This window comes from Leucoraja erinacea, chromosome 22 (genome assembly GCF_028641065.1).
Source record: "Leucoraja erinacea ecotype New England chromosome 22, Leri_hhj_1, whole genome shotgun sequence".
Lineage (NCBI taxonomy): Eukaryota > Metazoa > Chordata > Chondrichthyes > Rajiformes > Rajidae > Leucoraja > Leucoraja erinaceus.
This window is the reverse complement of record NC_073398.1, coordinates 1,145,579-1,167,220: the sequence shown is the minus strand read 5'-3', so window position 1 is coordinate 1,167,220 and position 21,642 is coordinate 1,145,579. Positions and strand designations below refer to the sequence as shown.

General features: G+C 49.3%; 1 protein-coding gene across 1 annotated transcript in view; it reads right to left on the bottom strand.

The window, feature by feature from the left end:
* The window catches only part of LOC129708029 (dynein axonemal heavy chain 3-like), a 426,708-nt gene that overhangs the window by 58,734 nt on the left and 346,332 nt on the right, over nt 1–21,642 (bottom strand). Inside the window, exon 70 of the mRNA XM_055653570.1 lies at nt 238–415. Within this exon, the coding sequence (XP_055509545.1) occupies nt 238–415 (178 nt within the window). The remainder of the gene's footprint in view (nt 1–237; nt 416–21,642) is intronic.

Below are 21,642 nucleotides of genomic sequence, written 5' to 3'. Positions count from 1 at the left end.
GCTTGGTATAAATGTAAATTGTCAACTAGTGTGTGGGATAGTGTTAGTGTGCAGGGATCGCTGGTCGGTGCGAACATGGTGGGCTGAAGGGGGCCTGTTCCCACACTGTATCTCCAAAAGAAATGCTGTGCCTTCCTGCTCTGTACACTGAGCGGGGTGACTGATTCACATGCCCATCCACTGCAGCGATGGGCAGGGAGGGAGGAGGTTTGGGCAATGCCCTATCAACAGCCCTACCTTGCTCCTCGGCGAACTTCACCAGCAGGGTCATGGGGTCGGCCCCGGCAGACAGGACGAAGATGAGTGGGGTGGCGTGGCTGGAACCCCGATAACTGTGCTGAAGGTCAAAGGTTGGCGGCTCAATGTACTCAGCCCCCATCTTCTCAGCTATGAACTGCTGGATGCCTGGGATCACCTGGAGCAAGGGCAGAGGTCACAATGGGGGAAGGGCAGAGGTCACAGTGGGGGAAGGGCAGAGGTCAGTGGGGGAAGGGCAGAGGTCAGTGATTGGGGAAGGGCAGAGGTCACGGTGGGGGAAGGGCAGAGGTCAGTGATTGGGGAAGGGCAGAGGTTACGGTGAGGGAAGGGCAGAGGTCAGTGATTGGGGAAAATGAGCAAGGTCACGGTGGGGGAAGAGCAGAGGTCAGTGATTGGGGAAGGGCAGAGGTCACGGTGGGGGAAGAGCAGAGGTCAGTGATTGGGGAAGGGCAGAGGTTACGGTGAGGGAAGGGCAGAGGTCAGTGATTGGGGGAAGGGCAGAGGTCAGTGATTGGGGGAAGGGCAGAGGTTACGGTGGGGGAAGGGCAGAGGTCACGGTTGGGGAAGGGCAGAGGTTACGGTGGGGGAAGTGCAGAGGTCACGGTGGGGGAAGTGCAGAGGTTACGGTGGGGGGTCAAGGGCAGAGGTCACGGTTGGGGGGAGTGCAGAGGTCACGGTTGGGAAGGGCAGAGGTTACGGTGGGGGAAGGGCAGAGGTCACGGTGGGGGAAGGGCAGAGGTCACGGTGGGGGAAGGGCAGAGGTCATGATGGGGGAAGGGCAGAGGTCATGGTGGGGGAAGGGCAGAGGTCACGGTGGGGGAAGGGCAGAGGTCATGGTGGGGGAAGGGCAGAGGTCACGGTGGGGGAAGGGAGACTACATCCCACACATGGCACTCGCCCCATGTACAGTACACACTGCTTGCAGCACAGATGCAGTGTACGGTCCATGCCCTACATATAATATACATGCTGGGTATGGTACATGCCCCATGCAGCACACACCATGTACAGTATGAACCCTACATACAGTACATAGCCACATACGGTACACACCTCCACGTATGAGGGGGGGGGGGGGGGGGGGGACATTTCTATCTCATCAGCAAAGTTTCCAGCTCTTCCCTGAGGCACATGCTTAGTTTAGTTTAAAGATGCAGCACGGAAATAGGCCATTCTGCCCACTGGGTCCACACACACTAACACTATCCTACACACACTGGGGACAATTTACATTTAACCCAAAGCCACGTTACCACCATGCCGCCCCAACGGGGAGAATCAGTCGGGGTCCGCTTCAGCCAGGTCAGAGGTTAGCTGCCCGCTGGACCAATGGTATATTGACAATGCATGGATGGCAGAGGTCAAGGTGTGTCAGTGAGGAATGCATTCAGTGTTCATCAGCTGCTGAGGTGGGTGGGTCTAAGTGGACCAGGCCTTCCTGAGCTGCACTGGTGTCAGTGTGTAGTGTGGGGACAAATGCAGCAGTGTGTGGCATGGTGATGCAGCGGTAGAGTTGCTGCCTCACGCCACCAGAGACCTGGGTTCCATCCTGACTACAGGTGCTGTCTGTACAGAGTTTGTACCTTCTCCCCGTTACCTGCCTGGGTTTCCCCGGGTGCTCCGTATCCTCCCACACTCGTGCAGGTTTGGGTTTACGAGAATGGTCCCAGGAATGATTATGTTAACGTATGATGTGCGTTTGATGGCATTGGGCCTGTATTCGCTGGAGTTTCGAAGGATGAGGGGGGACCTCATTGAAACTTACTGAGTGGTGAATGGCCTGGATAGAGTGGATGTGACGAGGATGTTTCCACTAGTGAGAGAGTCTAGGTCCAGAGGTCACAGCCTCAGAATGAAAGGATGCTACTTTAGGAACAAGATGAGTAGGAATTTCTTTGGGCAGAGGGTGGTGAATCTGTGGAATTTATTGCCATAGAAGGCTGTAGAGATCGTCAATGGGTATTTTTAAGGTGGAGATAGATACATTATTGATTAGTATTGTTGTCAGGAGTCATGGGGAGAAGGCAGGAGAATGGGGTTGGGAGGGAAATGGTGGAATAGACTTAATGAGCTGAATTGCCTAATTTTGCTCTTATTATGAACTTAAGGCTTGTAGGTTAATTGGCTTCTGTAAATTGCCCCATAATGCTAGTGCATGCGGATCGCTGGTCATAAGGTCAAGTGATTGGAATAGAATTAAGCCCTTCGGCCCATCAAGTCTACTAATACTAATCAAGAATCTATCCATCTCTGCTATAAAAATATCTACTGACTTGCCTTCTGCAGCCTTCTGTGGCAAAGAATTCCACAGATTAACCACCCTCTGACTAAAGAATGTTCTCCTCATCTCCTTCCTAAAAGAACGTCATTTTATTCTGAGGCTATGACCTATTGTCCAAGAGTCTCCAACTTGTGGAAACATCCTCTCCACATCCACGCTATCCAAGACCTTTCACTATTCTGTATGTTTCAATTCTCAATTCTCATTCTTCTACTCTCCAGCCAGTACAGGCCCAGTGCAGACAAACGCTCGTCACAGGTTAACCTACTAATTCCTGGGATCATTCTTGTTAACCTCCTCTGGACCCTCTACAAAGGCAGCACTTCCTTAGGTATGGTGCCCAAAATTGCTCACAACATTCCAACTGGGGCCTCACCAGCGCCTTATAGAGCCTCAGCATTACATCCCAGTTTTTGTTGACAGCCCCGATTTCTGGATTCTCACCCCATTTAGAAAAGCCTAGCCTTTTTTTCCTACGACCAAAATGCATGACTCCACACTTTGCTGCACTATATTCCATCTGCCACTTGTCTGCCCGCTCTCCCAACCTGTCCAAGTCCTTCTGCAGAGTCCCTGCTTTCTCTGCACTATCTGCCCTTCCACCTGTTTTTGTATCATCCACAAATTTGCCCCAAAGCACTTCAATCCCCTCATCCAAATCATTAATATATAATGTGAAGTGTAGCGGCCCCAGCACCGAGCCCTGCAGAACTCCACTAGTCACTGGCAGCCAACCAGAGAAAGCCCCCTTTATTGCCACACTTTGTCTTCTGCCATCCAGCCAACCTGCTATCCATGCTAGTATCTGCCCTTTGATACCGTGGGCTCTCATCTTCCTAAGCAGCCTCACGCGTGGCACCTTATCAAAGGCTTTATGAAAATCTAAGTAAACAACATCTACTGACTCTCATTTGTCTGTCCTGCTATTTCCTTCTTTGTCAGCGCAGACTTGTGGGCCGAAGGGCCAGTTTGTGCACTGTATCTCTAAACTAAACTAAACTAAACTAAATGTTGCTACAGCACATACTCCTGAATGTTTGCTTCACTCCTGAATTGGTGAGACAAAGCAGAAACAAGAGTGGAACGGGGAAGGGAGGTGTTGGTTGACCAGAAGGTAGTGATGTGATGCCGGGTTTACACATAGCTGCCACAAACCTTGTCGGGCCTGACACATCGCAGCACAAGCAAGGCTTGGAACTGGTTCAGAGCTTTGTCCCAGGGATCAGGCAAACACATTTTCTCAGGCTGGGAGGAATCGTATATCTTCTTCCATTCAGAAAGCTAAACACATCAAACAGAGAGCTGTTAGCATACCATCTGTGAGCTAGTTAGCAAATTTCAGGTGAGGCAGGGATTCACTTGCCCCTCCTCCAACATCATCTAATGTGCCCGTTATTCAAGATGTGGACTCTTATACATTGGCGAGACCAAGCGCAGGCTGGGCGATCGTTTCACTGAACACATTCGCTCAGTCTGCCTTGGCCTACGTGATCTTCCGGTTGCCAAACTCTTTAACTCCCCTCCCATTCCCACACTGACCTCTCTGTCCTGGGCCTCCTCCACTGTCAGAGTGTGGCCCACCGCAAATTGGAGGAACAGCAACTCATATTTCGCTTGGACAGCTGTCACCCCAGCGATATGGATATTGATTTCTTTAACTTCAAGTAACCCTTACATCCACTCTCTCTCTGCCCCTCCCCCACCCTGGTCATTGTACTATTGTGCTAGTTTCACTGCCCTGGTGAGTTTCATTGTCTGTAACTCATTTTCACCCAGCACACAGCCAGCAATGGCCTGTTTACTTTATCATCGTTACTTGTTTGCATATCTTCCATTCATTTATTCGATAACCCTCTCCATCACCATCTATACCTCTCGATTCTCTTTCCCCTGACTCTCAGTCTGAGGAAGGGTCTCGACCCGACACGTCACTTTTTCCTTCTCTCCATAGATGCTGCCTGTCCCACTGAGTTACTCCAGCACTTTGTCTTTAATAAATGGACAAGCAGGGCCCACTGGTGATAACCAGCACATCAGGCAGCATCTGTGGGGGGAAAGGGACAACTCTGGATGATTTTAAAAGCACATTAAGAGAAAGAGGGTGACGAGAGACAATAGAGTCCCTTAGTGGCCATCTCAGTGTGCAGCTACAGTAGACGGACAAGGTCCTGAATGAGTATTTCACCTGTGTGTTTACTGTGGAGAAAGATATGAAGACTGGGCAACTTGAGACTGGAGGTGTCATGAGGACAGTCAGTGTTATAGTCGAGGAGGTGGTGAACATCCCAGAGTGCATGCAGGTGGATCAATCTCCTAAGCCAGATCAGATATATCTGAGGACACTGTGGGAAGCTAGGGAGGAAATTGTGGGAGCGTTGGCTGGGATACATACATCGTCATTAGACACGGGAGAGGTGACGGAAGACTAGAGAATGGCAAAAGTCGTGCCTCTTTCTGAGAAGGGTCACAAGGAAAAGCCTGGGAACTATAGACCAGTGAGCTTAACGTCTGCCTGAACGAGCTGTCAGAAGCGGTAGCTGAGGCAGGTACGATCACAATGTTTAAAAGACATTTGGACAGGTGCACGGACAGGGTCCCAGTGGGCAGCGCGGCCGAGAGTGATCCCGGAGAGAGGCCAAGCCCTCTGGTAGGCCCAGCTCATTCACCCGGGCCGAGCGAGGAGGGACCCGTGCGCAACCGCTGAGAGGGAGAGGGTTGGGTGGGGCTGTTGGTGAGAGAGGAGGGCTGACAGAGAGAGGCAAGGGTCACTGAGAATGGAGAGGGGTCCTGGTGGGGGGGCTGCCAAGAACGGTGGGTCCCAGCGGGACGTGAGGGGCTGCCATGTGCAGCAGCGGGCGGTAGATAGGACTGTTGAATGAACTGTTGTAACTTTGTCATCGGCAGTAACATGGCGACACTGCCCAGGTGAGGTCTGCTGTATGGTTTTACTGGGTTGTACACAAAACAAAGCTTTTCACTTTACCTAGGTACATGTGACAATATAGTGTCAATGAAAGGTTTAGAAGGATATGGGCCAAATGCAGGCGGGTGGGACTAGTGTAGACGGGCCATGTAGGTGGGTGTGGGTAACAAGGGCCTGTTTCCACATTGTATCACTCTGTGACTCCATGGGAGGATGCTCTTCACCAGCACTGCTTGTGTACAGGGTGGATAATGGAACACCACTGAATGTGAAGGCACACAAAATTGCTGGAGAAACTCAGTGGGTGCAGCAGCATCTATGGAGCGAAGAAGGGTTTCGGGCCGAAACGTCGCCTATTTTCTTCGCTCCATAGATGCTGCTGCACCCGCTGAGTTTCTCCAGCAATTTTGTGTACCTTTGATCTTCCAGCATCTGCAGTTCCTTCTTGAACACCACTGAGTGTGAGCTGGGTGAGTGTGAGCTGGCTGTGTGTGAGCTGGCTGAGTGTGAGCTGGGTGAGTGTGAGCTGGGTGCGAGTAAGCTGGTGAACACATCGCTGTACGCTCACACACACACACACACACACACACACACACAAACACACATCTCATGGTGGTGGGTAAGTGCTGAGAAACCATTTATGTTATTACCAGTAGTTTAATTGAGTTTATTGTCACGTGTACCGAGGTACAGTGAAAAGATTTAGTTGCGTGCTATCCAGCCAGTGGAAAGACAATGCATGATTACAATTGAGCCGTCCACAGTGTACAGACACACGATAATGGGAATAATGTTGTGATTGAGGATGTAGCACAGAAACAGGCCCTTTGGCCCATCACACTGCCCCTCATGTAGCTATCTACACCAACGCCAGTCACCATCACTTTGTCTGCCTGTGCCTGGATGATTCAAGGCTTCACCCACACACCTATTCTGCATTGTGACAGTTTCTGCCTCCAACAGTTGGTGGCACAGCGGTAGAGTTGCTGCCTTAGAGCGTTAGACACCCGGGTTCCATCCTGACTACGTCTGTACAGAGTTTGTACGTTTTTCCCGTGACCTGCCTGGGTTTTCTCTGGGATCTCCGGTTTCCTCCCACACTCCAAAGACGTACATGTTTGAAAGTTAATTGGCTTTGGTAAAATTGTAAATTGTCCCTGGTGTGTGTAGGATAGTGTGCGGAGATCGCTGGTCAGCGTGGACTCGGTGAGGTAAGGGCCTGTTTCCGCGCTGTATCTCTAAACTAAACTCCCTCAGGGACTGCAGCCAGAGTCCAAACCTGTGTGTCTTTGGAATGTGGGAGGAAACCGAAGATCTCGGAGAAAACCCACGCAGATCACAGGGAGAACGTACAAACTCCGTACAGACAGCACATGTAGCCATGATGGAATCCAGGTCTCTGGCGCTGTGAGACAGCAACTCGAACTCTGCGCCACCGTGCCGTAATAAGGTCTACACCTATTGCCTGTACCGCATCTCCGCTGAGTTCGTGGTTCATCAGATTCTAGTAGTCATTCCTCCCCATCTCCAAAGATAGACACAAAGTGCTGGAGTAACTCAGCGGGACAGGCAGCATCTCTGGAGAGAAGGGATGGGTGACGTTTCGGGTTTTTTGAGTGTCTGGGAGAGGGAGACCCAAGTTCTCCTCCCCACCTCCCTGCCAACTGTGCTGTGTTGCCTGCACCCTCACCTTTGAGCTGAAGTGGTTGTTGAGGTCAGAGAAGGCAGGGAGCGTGGCGAGGCGGACTATTTCAGCCCAGGACTTGTCCTTCACCCAAGTCGGGGCTGGGTTGACAAAGGGGATGTCCAAGGCCACACCACCGGTCAGTAGGAAGCGCCACTCATCCTCATTGATCAGGTTGCGGCTCCTCTGGATCCCCACGCACAGCAGGAAGGAAAAAAGCATCTTGTCCCGTTCAAACAGCGACCGGCACACGTTCTGGTAGATGCTGCCGCAACAACACACAACATCTCTTACTTGTCTTAGTTTTTACATATATTCTTTTATAAACAGAAATACAGTAAATGGAATCAATTATTGCAATAATATATACAACAGAAAACAATACCCAACAAAATCCACCAACATAATATCAAATCACTCAAGTATCTAAACAAGTATTATTCTATACTATTCTTATATACTTATAGCTAAATGTACTATTATACAACTATAATACAATCCTTGTCAAGGGTCCGTTCCACATCCAGCAGTGTCCCGGAAATCCCCCAGGGTGCCCGTGGACAGTGCGTAGTCCCACTCACCCACGGGGGAGTTGAACTGAAGATACGTTTACCTTTATGTGTTGGAAGGAACGGCAGATGCTGGTTCACACCAAAGATAGACACAAAATGCTGCAGGAACTCTGGAGCGAAGGAGTGGGTGACATTTTGTGTCAAGACCCTTCTTCAGACTAAGGTCTGTCAGTCTGAAGAAGAGTCTTGACCTGACGTCACCATTCCTTCTCTCCGGGGATACTACAGTTCCTAGCCCGCTGAGTTACTCCAGCATTTTGTGTCTACTGAAACCTTTAGTTTAGTTTACAGATACAATGCGAAACAGGCCCTTCGGCCCACTGAGTCCACACCGACCAGTGATCCCAGCCCGCCAACACTATTCTACACACACCAAGGACAATTTACAATTTTACCAAAGCCAATTAACCTACAAACCTGTATGTCTCTTAGGTGTGGTAGGAAACCGGAGCACCTGGAGAAAACCCACGCAGGCCACGGGGAGAAGGTAGAAACTCCGTACAGACAGCACCCGTAGTCAGGATCGAACCCGGGTCTCTGGCACTATAAGGCAGCAACTCTACCGCTGCGCCACCGTGCCACCCACACTGTATTCACACACAGTGGGGTATTCACACACACACAGTGGGGTATTTATACACACACAGTGGGGTATTCACACACACAGTGGGGTATTTACACACACAGTGGGGTATTTATACACACAGTGGGGTATTCACACACACAGTGGGGTATTCACACACACACAGTGGGATATTTATACACACAGTGGGGTATTTACACACACAGTGGGGTATTCACACACACACAGTGGGATATTTATACACACAGTGGGGTATTTACACACACAGTGGGGTATTCACACACACACAGTGGGATATTTATACACACAGTGGGGTATTCACATACACTGTCGGGTATTTATACACAGTGGGGTATTCACACACACACAGTGGGGTATTCACATACACACAGTGGGGTATTCACATACACAGTGGGGTATTTATACACAGTGGGGCATTCACATACACACACACACACACAGTATGTCAGTAAGTACCTGTAGGTGAAGTGTGCGTTGAGGTTATTTATCCTGTCCTGCAGCTGTCTGGAAGGAGTGCTTTTGTCAATGGAGTTGATGTAGTGGTTGAGGAACCATGTGAGTGAATACTGGTACATGGGGTCGATGTAGGCCAGGTTGGAAATGACAAAGAAGAGGACGCTGGAATGTTCAGCCACCTGTGGAGTGTTAGAAGGTGCAGGTTAGTGGAGGTCACCGACTCACCAACGCCCCATCTATGGGATCCCATGACCTCCCGCAACATCCTCCCACTCCCCACACAGCAGGGGCATTGTGGAGCAGTCAGCCAACCCACCAGCTCACATGTGCTGAGGATGTGGGGGGACTCAAGAGACCCCGAGGAAACCCACAGGGGCGGCACAGTGACACAGCGGTAGAGTTGCTGCCTCACAGCGCCAGAGACCCGGGTTCCATCCTAACTACAGGCCCTGTCTGTCTGGAGTTTGTCCGTTCTCCCTGTGACCTGCATGGGTTTTTTACGGGTGCTGCGGTTTCCTCCCACACGCCAAAGAATTTTGTATGGTAATTGGCTTGGTATAATTGTAATTTGTCCCTAGTATGTGTAGGATAGTGTAAGTGTGCGGGGATCACAGGTCGGCGCGCATTTGGTGGACTGAAGCTTTGGGTTTCCGCACTGTATCTCTAAATAAAAAATAGGAAGAATGTCCTGAGCAGTCCTGACCTACTATCCACCTCATTGGAGACCCTCAGACTCTTATATCGAACTTTAGTGGCTTTATCTTGCACTAAATATTATTCATGTTATTCCCTTTATCATGCCTTAGTTTAGTTTAGTTTAGAGATACAGCGCGGAAACAGGCCCTTCGGCCCACTGAGTCCACACCGACCAGCGATCCCCGCACACTAGCACCATCCTACACACACTACAATGTACATTTATACCAAGCCAATCAACCTACAAACCTGCACGTCTTTGGAGTGTGGGAGGAAACCGGAGCACCCGGAGAACATGGTCCAAATGGCCATATGGTCACGGGGAGAACGTACAAACTCCGTTCTGACAGCACCCGTAGTCAGGATGGAACCTGGGTCTGTGCCGCTGTAAGGCAGCAACTCTACCGCTGTGCCACCGTGTAATCTTGCCTTTTGTTTTCTCTGGCTGCTCAGCACACAAGAAAAGCTCATCGCTGTACCTCACTACACGTGACAATAAACTAATGAGTGATGTGTCTACACAGACAGCACCCGAGGGGAGGGTGGAACCCTGGTCTCTGGCACAGCGAGGCACTGGTTCTCCCCATTGTGCCGCCATGGTGGGCAGTTGTAGGGGTTATGATCCAGGACGTTGGGGTGACTGGGCTGAAGGTGAGCATTGGGTAATTGAGTTGTTGTGGATCAGAGGAGGACAGAGGAAGGGGCCGACACAATACATTGCCTCTTCACTCACTTCCCTCATTGATGTTGCCTGACCAGCTGCTTCTGTCTTGCTCACGATCCCAGCATCCAATACACAGGGATCTTGTAGGTGGGGATGGAATTGAGGGGCTGTGGTTGATAGGTGGAATTTAACATATTGATGAGTAGAATTGGACATATTGCCTGATCAAATGGCAGCACGGTGGCGCAGCGGTAGAGTTGCTGCCTTACAGGTGGGGGGGGGGGGGGGGGGGGGGGGAGGGGGGGGGGGAAGAAAGGAAGAAAAAAGGGGAAGGAGGACGAGGGCTGAGGGAGAGATAGGAAGGGGAGGAGACAGCAAGGGCTAACAAAATTGGGAGAATTCAATGTTCATGCCCCCAGGATGCAGACTCCCCAAGCGGAATATGAGGTGCTGTTCCTCCAATTTCCGGTGTTGCTCGCTCTGGCCATGGAGGAGACCCAGGACAGAGAGGTCGGATATGGAATGGGAGGGGGAGTTGAAGTGCTGAGCCACCGGGAGGTCAGCTTGGTTATTGCGGACCAAGCTGAGGTGTTCGGCGAAACGTTTTTAATTGGATTCTGTAAAGATTGTAAATTGTTGCTAGTGTGTGTAGGATCGTATTAGAGTACAGGGATCGCTGGTCAGTGCGAACTTGGTGGGCCGAAGGGCCTGTTTCCGTGGGAAAGTAAAAGTAGACACAAAATGCTGGAATAACTTAGCGGGACAGGTGAGTCACCTATTCTGTCTCTCCAGAGATGCTGTCTGACCCGCTGAGTGTGTAGGATAGTGTTAGTGTAAAGTTGTTTTGCAATAGTTATTCTGAAACATCATTTTCACTTTCTGTTCACGTGTACTGAGGTACAGGGAAAAGCTTTAGTTGCGTGCTAACCAGTCAGCGGAAAGACAATACTTGATTACAATCGAGCCGCTCACAGTGTATAGATACATGATAGGAGAATAACGTTCTATGCAAGGTAAAGCCACTAAAGTCCTATCAAAGATAGTCGGAGGATCACCAATGAGGTAGATAGTAGTTCAGCACTGATCTCCGGTTGTGGTAGGATGATTCAGTTGCCTGATAACAGCTGGGAAGAAACTGTCCCTGAATCTGGAGGTGTGCGTTTTCACACTTCTGTACTTTTTGCCCGATGGGAGAGGGGAGAAGAGGGAGTGGCCGGTGAGCGATTCGTCCTTGATTATGCGGTTGGCCTTGCCGAGGCAGCGTGACGTACCTGGGCATGGGGTCAGTGGAAGGGAGGTTGGTTTGTGTGATGCATCCATAGTCTCTGCAAATTCTTGCGGTCTTGGATGGACATGTCACACAAAACAACAGGTGCATTTATCTGCACGTACAGCATCCAGCGGCTTGGAATGGCTGCGGGACTCTGCGAGCGCACGCCGGGGGCTCTAACAGCAAGACCCGGTGTGCGACCTCGCACCACCCGGCGTGGCTTTAATGGCCGCGGGACAATCGCCATCGCCAGCCGGGGGCTTTGACTTTGACTCTGACATCGGGGGGGGGGAGAGTGCAGTGGAGAGATAAGTTATTAGGCCTTCCATCACAGCGATGTGATGGACGTTTATGTAAATTATGTTGTGTCTTGGGTCTATGTGTTTGTAATGTATGGCTGTAGAAACGGCATTTCGTTTGGACCTCAAGGGGTCCAAATGACAATTAAATGTATCTTGTATCTTGTATCTATCTTGTATCCAGTCACCGGCTGACGTTACACCAATTATTCCAGCATGGTTCAGTGAACAAGCTGCAACAGGAGAACTGTGCATTGATGTTCACATTGAGCGGGCCACTCACAGGTCGGTAGCCATCTCGGGTCTCATCGATCTGCTTCTCTGTCCTCATGGTGATTTCGTGCTTCTCCAGGATCTCCTGGGACAGCAGCTTGCTGGAGGAGAGCACCTCTATCCCCCGTTCTTCTTCTAGAATGTTCCCCTGCGACATGGACAGCACCTCCAGAATCTGATCTTCGATCTGCTTCAACAGCTTCCTGAGTGGTGGGTAAAGGGTCATTGTGTCAGCTTCTGTGGTGAGATCTTGCAACAACCATAAGTTGATAGGTTTTCAGAGCAGAATGAAGCCATTCGGCCCATCAAGTCAACTCCACCATTCAATCATGGCTGATCTATCCTTCCCTCTCAATCCATTCTCCTGCCTGACACGTACTAATCAAGAATATATCTATCTCTGCCTTATTAATATCCACTGATATGGCCTCCACAGCCTTCTGTGCCAATAAATTCCACAGATTCACCAACCTCTGATTAAATAAATTCCTTCTTGTCTCTATCCAAAAAGTACAGGTCAGAGGTTATGGGGAGAAGGCAGGAGGATGGGATTAGGAGGTAGAGATAGATCCGCCATGATTGAATGGCAGAGTAGACGATGGACCGAATGGCCTAATTCTGCTCCTATTCCTCATGACCGTATGTCCTTAAATAGTAAGATTAAACAAGAACTTACCAGTTTGAAGTTTGATCTGTATTTTATGGGGAGTTACGATGAGGGATTACGTGAAGAACCCGTCCAGCACGCATGCGCGACATACTTCAAAGCAGCGGTGTGGAATCACAGAAAGACACAATAATTTAAATAAACATAGTAAAGAAAAGGAGAACTTAATTACCAGTTGATCTCTATAATTGAGGGTGGGAGCGGAGAGCACGTAATCCCTCATCGTAACTCCTCATAAAATACAGATCAAACTTCGAACTGGTAAGTTCTCATTTAATCTTACTATTTTACTTCAGAGTCACGTGAGTGACTACGTGAAGATTTTAAAGCTCTGTGATTTCAAACCGTGTAACAGTTCATACTTCACTCACTGCCGAAGCCATTCGAGGGAGGAAGTATGTTATCGTAATCAACCCTGAATCTGTTTGTAAAACAATAATGGTGTTTATTAAACAATAACAAAAAACAAAATTGCTCCCCCGGGCTTAAATTATATATTTGCAGATTCAAATATTTTTTTCTCCAAATGATGCAGGTTCTGCCAACGGCTTATTATAAAAAGTTTGAAACGTATTTTCCCCAGACCACCCCGCTGTAGCCAGGATGTGGTCCATAGGTACGTCCATTCTCTTAGCCGCCGACGTGGATGCTGCCCTGGTGGAGTGAGATTTATACACGTTAGTATTTACACCAGCGGCTTTCAGCACCTGCTTGAGCCATCTTGAAATAGTTTGGCTAGTCACCCGACCATGAGGTTTCTTGTGGCTGACCCATAAGGCTTTTTCTCTCCCTCGGGGAATTCTTGTTGTGTCAATATAGTTCAATAAGTGGGTCATGACACATAACCGTGGTTCAGGTGGGTAAGCCCGGAATTCCATGATTGGGTTTGATGTTCCTGGCCTGCTCTGTTTGACCAGCCCCTGGATTGTAAATGAGACATGGTCTGGTGTTACAACCATGTTGTCCAATCGTAATAATGTGAGGTTATCCATTTTGGTGGCAAAAACAGGAAAGCAGACTATTATCTAAATGGTGGCCGATTAGGAAAAGGGGAGATGCAGCGAGACCTGGGTGTCATGGTACACCAGTCATTGAAAGTAGGCATGCTGGTGCAGCAGGCAGTGAAGAAAGCGAATGGTATGTTGGCTTTCATAGCAAAGGGATTTGAGTATAGCAGAGAGGTTATACTGCAGTTGTACAGGGTCTTGGTGAGACCACACCTGGAGTATTACATACAGTTTTGGTCTCCAAATCTGAGGAAGGACATTATTGCCATAGACGGAGTGCAGAGAAGGTTCACCAGACTGATTCCTGGGATGTCAGGACTGTCTTATGAAGAAAGACTGGATAGAGTTGGTTTATACTCTCTAGAATTTAGGAGATTGAGAGGGGATCTTATAGAAACTTACAAAATTCTTAAGGGGTTGGACAGGCTAGATGCAGGAAGATTGTTCCCGATATTGGGGAAGTCCAGGACAAGGGGTCACAGCCTAAGGATAAGGGGGAAATCCTTTAAAACCGAGATGAGAAGAACTTTTTTCACACAGAGAGTGGTGAATCTCTGTGAGGGGGTAACTTTTAAATCTCTCCCTGCACGGGAGACCCGACCTTTTCTTTTTCTGGTCTCCGTTGTCGTTGGGGCTGCAACGAGGAGCGGCCTCCAACAGGAGAAGACCGGGGGCTCTGGTGCCGACGACTCACCTCACCGTCGCGGAGCTGGCCGAGTCCGGAGCGGGTGGAGCGGTGGTGGAGCACTGCTGCTGCTGCGGCCCGACCTCCGGAGATTCGGAGGCTGCAACTGCGGGTCTGGCGGACGGCGGCACCGGGAGCCCGCGGGTCACTGGAGGAAGACCGCTTTTCAGGGCTCCCGCAACGCGACTTCTCCCGCCCGAGTTGCGGGGTCGAAGAGCTCCTGTAGCGGGGCCTTACAGCACCGCCCCGAGCGGCTTGGAATGGCCGCGGGACTCTGCGAGTGCACGCCGGGGGCTCCAACATCAAGACCCGGTGGGCGACCTTGCACCACCCAGCGTGGCTTTAATGGCTGCGGTACAATCGCCATCGCCAGCCGGGGGCTTTGACTTTGACTCTGACATCGGGGGGGGGGGGGGGGGGGGAGTGCAGTGGAGAGATAAGTTTTTTTGGCCATCCATCACAGTGATGTGATGGATGTTTATGTAAATTATGTTGTGTTGTTGTGTCTTGGGTCTATTTGTTTGTAAGGTATGGCTGCAGAACCTCCAGGGGTCCAAATGACAAATAAATTGAATCTTGAATCTTGAGCAGAGGCCTTTTCAGAATCTGCAACCCAGGAGTTTAATTTTATCGTGGCATGGGTGGCTTATGCCTGATACAGGGTGAGTTCGCAATTCTGGGCTACTGGGAAAAGTCATTGGGGTCTCGATGACCATGTCGAGGACCACTGGGAACAATGGCTGTGAAGGCCAGTCGGGTACTATCAAAATACCTGAAGCAGAGTCCATCTGTATTTTGCATAGTACCCGACTGATGAGGCAGAAGGGAGGAAAGGCATAAAAGAAGAATTTTCCCTAGTCCAGCGCAAATACGTCTATCGCTGCTGCCTCAGGGTCTGGTTCCCAAGCGACATACATTGGAACCTGGTGATTTACTCTGGATGCAAATAGATCGATATATGGTGTGCCATATTGCTTTGTGATTTCAGCAAATGCTTTGGGATTTAACATCCATTCGGTGTTATCATTGAATTTGTGTGACCTGGTGTCTGCCACTGTATTTAGCTTACCTGGTAGGTAAGTTGCTGATAGCCAAATATGTCTGTCGACACACCATTGCCAGATTGTGTTGACCAATTTGTCACATGATATCGATTTTATACCGCCCATATGGTTAATATAGGCCACCACCGTGGTATTATCTATTTGTAAACAAACATGCAAGTGATGCATATTTGTTGAATATGCTTTTAAGCCATAAAATGCACCCAACATTTCCAGATAATTTATGCCCAGTATTTGTAGTAAAGATGACTCTAGATTAGTCCATCTACCACCTGTGCTGGATATGGTATTAGTTGCTCCCCAGCCTTGAGCACTAGCATCTGTTTGAATAATTAACGTAGGGTTAATGATGATGATAGGGCTGGAACTATGCCAAATGTTCTCCATCCACCATTGTAACTCTGATATTGCTTCAATGGGTCATTTCATGGTTCGGTCAAAGTGACCTGCATGTCATTTTAACGCCTGCACTTTTGCTCTTTGTAAGTTTTGATAGTGCAGAGGTCCAAATTGTGTAGCTGGAAATGCTGCTACCATTTTTCCAATTACTCTTGCCACTTGTCGAATGGTTGGTCGATCGTTGACCATTAAATTATTACATGTTTGTGCCAATTCTGCTGCTTTGTCTTTTGGCAAAGTTACAGACATGTGGACTGAGTTAATTGTGAATCCCAGATAGTCCAGGGTTGTGGATGGCGTCAACTTTGATTTATTTGGATGTAAGACAAATCCCAAGGTTTCAAACAATTGCTTGGTAGCTGACACAGCTGATATAGCCAATTCCATGGTTTTGCCTACTATTAGGATATCATCAAGATATGCCATGACAATATGTTTCTGTTTTCTTAATATTGCCAAGGCTGGTTTTAATATCTTGGTGAACAATCTTGGGGTTGATGTTAAACCATTAGGCAACGCTTTAAACTGCCATAGTTGCCCCATCCAGGTAAATTTCAGGTATCTGTGATGATCCTTTTGAATGGGTACTGAATAGTAAGCATCTTTAAGGTCGATGCTTGCCATGAAGTATCCTTTAGAAATCAGTTGTTTGGCAGTTACAAACGTTTCCATTTTGAAATGTATATACTTAACAAACATATTTAGTGAAGTTAAGTCAATGATGATGCGGCATCCACCATCTTTTTTAGTTTTGGTGAATATATTTGAGATAAATTCCAATGGTTCATGTTTGGTTTTTTCAATGATACCCTTTGTGAGTAGTCTCACCAGTTCTGCTTGGCCCTCTAGTTTTTCTTTAACTGAGAGGGAAAAGACCCTTTGGGGTGTATGCTGAACTGGTGGCATGTTTTCTTGAGCAAATTCTATTTTGTATCCACGAATGCTATTGAGTATATATTTATAATTCGTGATAGATCTCCATTCTTGCACAAACAGGAGTAGTCTCCCCCCTGTTAGTATAGAAGCCCCACTTTTTATATGCTGGTAGGAACCAGACCCACCTACCTCCATGGTTACGGGTGTTTCTTCTGCTTCTTCGTCAGACGATGTGTTGTCTGATGTGCTGCTGGTTGGGGGTGGCACATTTTCCATGGGGTCCGCTCTGGGCCCTGGCCTAAAAAAGGCTTTCGGGAGTAATGTGCGGACCCCGAGCTTTCACCAGTCCCATGAGGTTGACGTCGACTGGTGGACGCGGTGGGGTACTGCCGCTTGGGTTTTGTGGCTTTGGTCGTCCTGGGGCCTGCCCTCATGAGGCCAAATGTTTTGGACTCCTCTTCCAGGTCCTTCACTTTTTTGGAGAGGTCCTTGCCGAAGAGCAGGATTTGTGGCTCTGAGGCCGGTGTTTTGCACAACCTTGCGAATTTCGGGTAGAGGGCAGGTCTTATTATCTCCTTATGGAGGTTGTTGATCTCGAATTGGGTGTTACACAGCAGTGCTAATGTATCCTGCTGATTCGTGGTCATTTCCACCCCATCCACGGAACGAGCATAGGGAGTGATGGCTGACGTCAGGAGCCTGAGAATCCACTGTAATTTGAGTTCTTGGTTGCGGATGTTCTGCCCAACGTGCCCCCAGATTTGGCTGTTGACGGCCGGCACGTTGAGCGAGGCGCAATTCTCTGGGGCCGAATACGGCTCTAGTGCCTCATTAACTACCTGCTCTTGTAGGGGCTTGAAGGACAGGTAATCAATGCTGGCCGCCAGTTTTGGCTCTAATGGCTGTCCTGCACATGGAGCTGCCATGTAGCGGTCTACCACACCCAGCAGCTCTTCCTGGTCCTGTATCCCAAGCGTACTCCCGACATCTTCGGCCAGTGACCCCTCTTCTTGACCAGCCCAGCTCTGGTTGCCAACGCTGCCCTCGACTGAGGGAGAAGCGATGGCCAGCGCCTTGTGAAGCACTGTGGCAGGAACTCCCTTGGCGAGACTGCTCCAGCTCCCGAAGCAAGTGTCGCTGGAGCATTTGCTCCATGAGCCCCTCCATGCGGCTGTCTCTGCCGCGTTCGGGCGGTGAGACATCCCCGTCCGAAGAGTCGGATACCACCGGCTGGTTTGTCTTCCGCGTTGATTTACATCCAGCCCGCTGCTCAGGCTGCGCTAGCGGGACTGGGCTCGGCTCGGGGTCAGGGATGGCGGATCGTTGGGTTAGCGGTCCTACCGCCTCTTGCCCCCCCACTGATGGGACGCTCCTCCGTTGGAGTTGAACGGGGGGCGGTCTTCTTTGCTTGCCTTGTTTTGCTCATGTTCCAGTTGTCTCGACCTGGTGAGACAAAGCAAAACAACCACTTTTCGAATAAACGACCTCAGAATAAACTTACCTGACGGCCCGTCTTTTTTAAGCTGTAGCGGGAGCGCCTGTACTCCCGTTCGTCGCTGTTGCTCTGCGTGAACGCTCATGTCACGCATGCGTGCTGGACGGGTTCTTCACGTAGTCACTCACGTGACTCCGAAGAAAAATTCTGTGGCTATGGCCTCTGGTCCTAGACTGTCCAACTAGTGGAAACATCCTCTCCACATCCACTCTATTCAGGCTTTTCACTATTGTGAATCCAGGGCCCTGATCAAACACATCCCATTGTTGCCTCTTGCCCAGTTCAGTCCGTACATCTACACCACTCATTCTAGTTGGCCTCTGGTGCAGGTTCACATGGAGGTTAGCAAAGGTCCCACTGCCCCACATCACGCCCCTAACCAACCTGGCTTTGTGGACAAACGCTTTTTGTGGGTCTTTGAAACCAGGGCAATCATTGCACTCAATTCACTGCAGATTGACAATATAGAAGATGTTGGTGAGGCCACATTTATAATATTGTGTTCAGTTCTGGGCACCATGTTATAGGAAGGTGTTCTCAGGCTGAAAAGGAAAAAGAGGAGATTTACGAGGATGTTGCCAGGACTAGAGGGTGTGAGCTATGGGGGGAGATTGAGTAGGCCTGTATCTGTGCTGTATCTCTAATCTAAACTAAACTGTTTACCCTCTCCACACTTCTCGTCATTTAAAATACTTTTGTCATGTTGCCCCTCAGCCTCCAGAGAACACAAGGTAAGTTTGTACAACCTCCTTACAGCTCATACTCCCCAATCCAGGAAAAACACACACTGGTGAATCTCTTCTGCACTCTCTCTGAAGCCTCCACATCCTTGCTGTAATGGGGTGACCAGAACAACACACAGCACAAAATGTGGTCTAATCAAAGCTTTATACAGATTCACTAAAGAGAAGCAAGAAAGAGGGCCGGAGTGATACAAGGATGTTGCCAGGACTCAAGGGTGCGAGCTATAGGGACAGGTTGAGCAGGCTGGGTCTCTATTCTTTGGAGTGCAGGAGGATGAGGGGTAATCTTATAGAGGTGTACAAAATCATGAGAGGAATAGATTGGGTAGACGCAGGACTTTTCCAGAGTAGGGGAATTAGGTGAATCGAGGGCCAGAGGATATAGGTTTAGTGTGAGGTGTGGTAGATTTAATAGGAATCTGAGGGGTAACTTTTTCACACAGAGGGTGGTGGGTGTATGGAACGTGCTGCCAGAGGAGGTAGTTGAGGCTGGGACTATCCCAACGTTTAAGAAACAGTTAGACAGGTACATGGATAGGACAGGTTTAGAGGGATATGGACCAAACGCAGGCAGGTGGGACTAGTGTAGCTGGGACATGTTGGCTGGTGTAGGCAAGTTGGGCCAAAGGGCCTGTTTCCACACTGTATCACTCTATGACTCTAGACAGCACTGGGCACGACTCAACACCTGTTCTGGGCCCTCTCGACGTAAAGAACATTCTTCTTTTCCTCCAGCTCTGGCTTTTCCTTAGCTGCCACAATGCTCAGCAGCTGGTCCTCCAGCCCAATCGAGGTGATCATGAAGTTTAACAGCGTCACCTGCAAACACAAGGGCAACATCGTCAGATATCCCTACTCCCCTTCCACACCACAAGCAGAACCAACACCTTCATTGCACACACGACTTGATCACATCCATTTACACTGAGCAAGTGTGAGTTGTTGCACCTTGACAGATGGAGTTTAGTTCACGGATACAGGGTGGAAACAGGCCCTTTGGCCCACTGAATCCGCACTGACCAGGCATCCCCACACACTAATACTATCCCACACACACTTGGGACAATTCACAATTTTACCGAAGACAATTAACCTACAAACTTTTAAATCTTTGGCATGCGGGAGGAAAAGAGAGATCCCGGAGAAAACCCACTCAGTCAAGTCAAGTCAAGTCAAGTTTATTTGTCACATACACATACGAGATGTGCAGTGAAATGAAAGTGGCAATGCTCGCGGACTTTTGTGCAAAAGACAAACAACAAAACAACCAAACAAATTATAAACACAATCATAACACACATATTGGGACGACAGATAGCGCAATGGGCTAAGTGTTCGGCTGGCGACCGGAAGGTAGCCGGTTCGAATCCCGCTTGGAGTGCATACTGTCGTTGTGTCCTTGGGGCAAGACACTTCACCCACCTTTGACTGTGTGTAAATGTAATGTAATTATGTGAAGCACTTTGGGGTCAATGCAAGTTGACTAAAAATGTGCTATATAAATAAGATTATTGTTATTATTATATTCTTTTACATAATAAATAATGGAAGGAAAAACGTTCTGTAGAGTTAGTCCCTGGTGAGATAGGCATTTACAGTCCGAATTGCCTCTGGGAAGAAACTCCTTCTCAACCTCTCCGTTCTCACCGCATGGCAGCAGAGGCATTTGCCTGACCGTAGCAGCTGGAACAGTCCGTTGCAGGGGTGGAAGGGGTCTCCCATGATTTTATTGGCTCTGGAGTTGCACCTCCTGATGTATAGTTCCTGCAGGGGGGCTAGTGAAGTTCCCATAGTGCGTTCGGCCGAACGCACTACTCTCTGCAGAGCCTTCTTGTCCTGGGCAGAGCAATTCCCAAACCAGATGGTAATATTTCCGGACAAGATGCTTTCCACAGCCGCTGCGTAGAAGCACTGGAGGATCCTCGGAGACACTCTGAATTTTCTCAATTGCCTGAGGTGGTAAAGGCGCTGCCTTGCCTTACTCACGAGTGCTGAGGCGTGTGATGTCCATGTCATATCCTCAGAGATGTGGACTCCCAGATATTTAAAACAGTTCACCATATCCACAGGATCCCCATTTATCCTCAATGGAGTGTACGTCCTCAGATGATGTGCCCTCCTAAAGTCCATGATCAGCTCCTTCATTTTTTTGATGTTCAAGAGGAGGCTGTTATCCTGGCACCAGAGTGCTAGATCAGCCACCTCCTCCCGGTAGGCCTTCTCATCATTGTCTGAGATCAGGCCCACCACCACAGTGTCATCAGCAAACTTAATTATTGAGTTGGAGCTGAACCTAGCCACACAGTCATGTGTGTACAGGGAGTACAATAGGGGGCTGAGGACGCAACCCTGGGGCGATCCTGTGCTCAGGGTGAGGGACTCCGATGTATTCCCTCCCATCTTGACTACCTGGGGCCTGGCGGTGAGAAAGTCCAGGACCCAGGAACACAGGGAGGTGTTGAGCCCCAATTCCAGTAGCTTCCCGGTCAGTCTGGTGGGGACTATCGTGTTGAAGGCTGAACTGTAGTCTATGAACAGCATCCTCACGTAGCTCCCCTTCTGGCTGTCCAGATGGGAGAGAGCGGTGTGCAAGACCTGGGAGACCGCATCGTCTGTGGATCTGTTCGGACGGTATGCGAACTGCAACGGGTACATGTTCCGAGGGAGGAAGGCGCAGATGTGTTTCTTCACCAGCCTCTCAAAGCATTTCATGACTACCGAGGTAA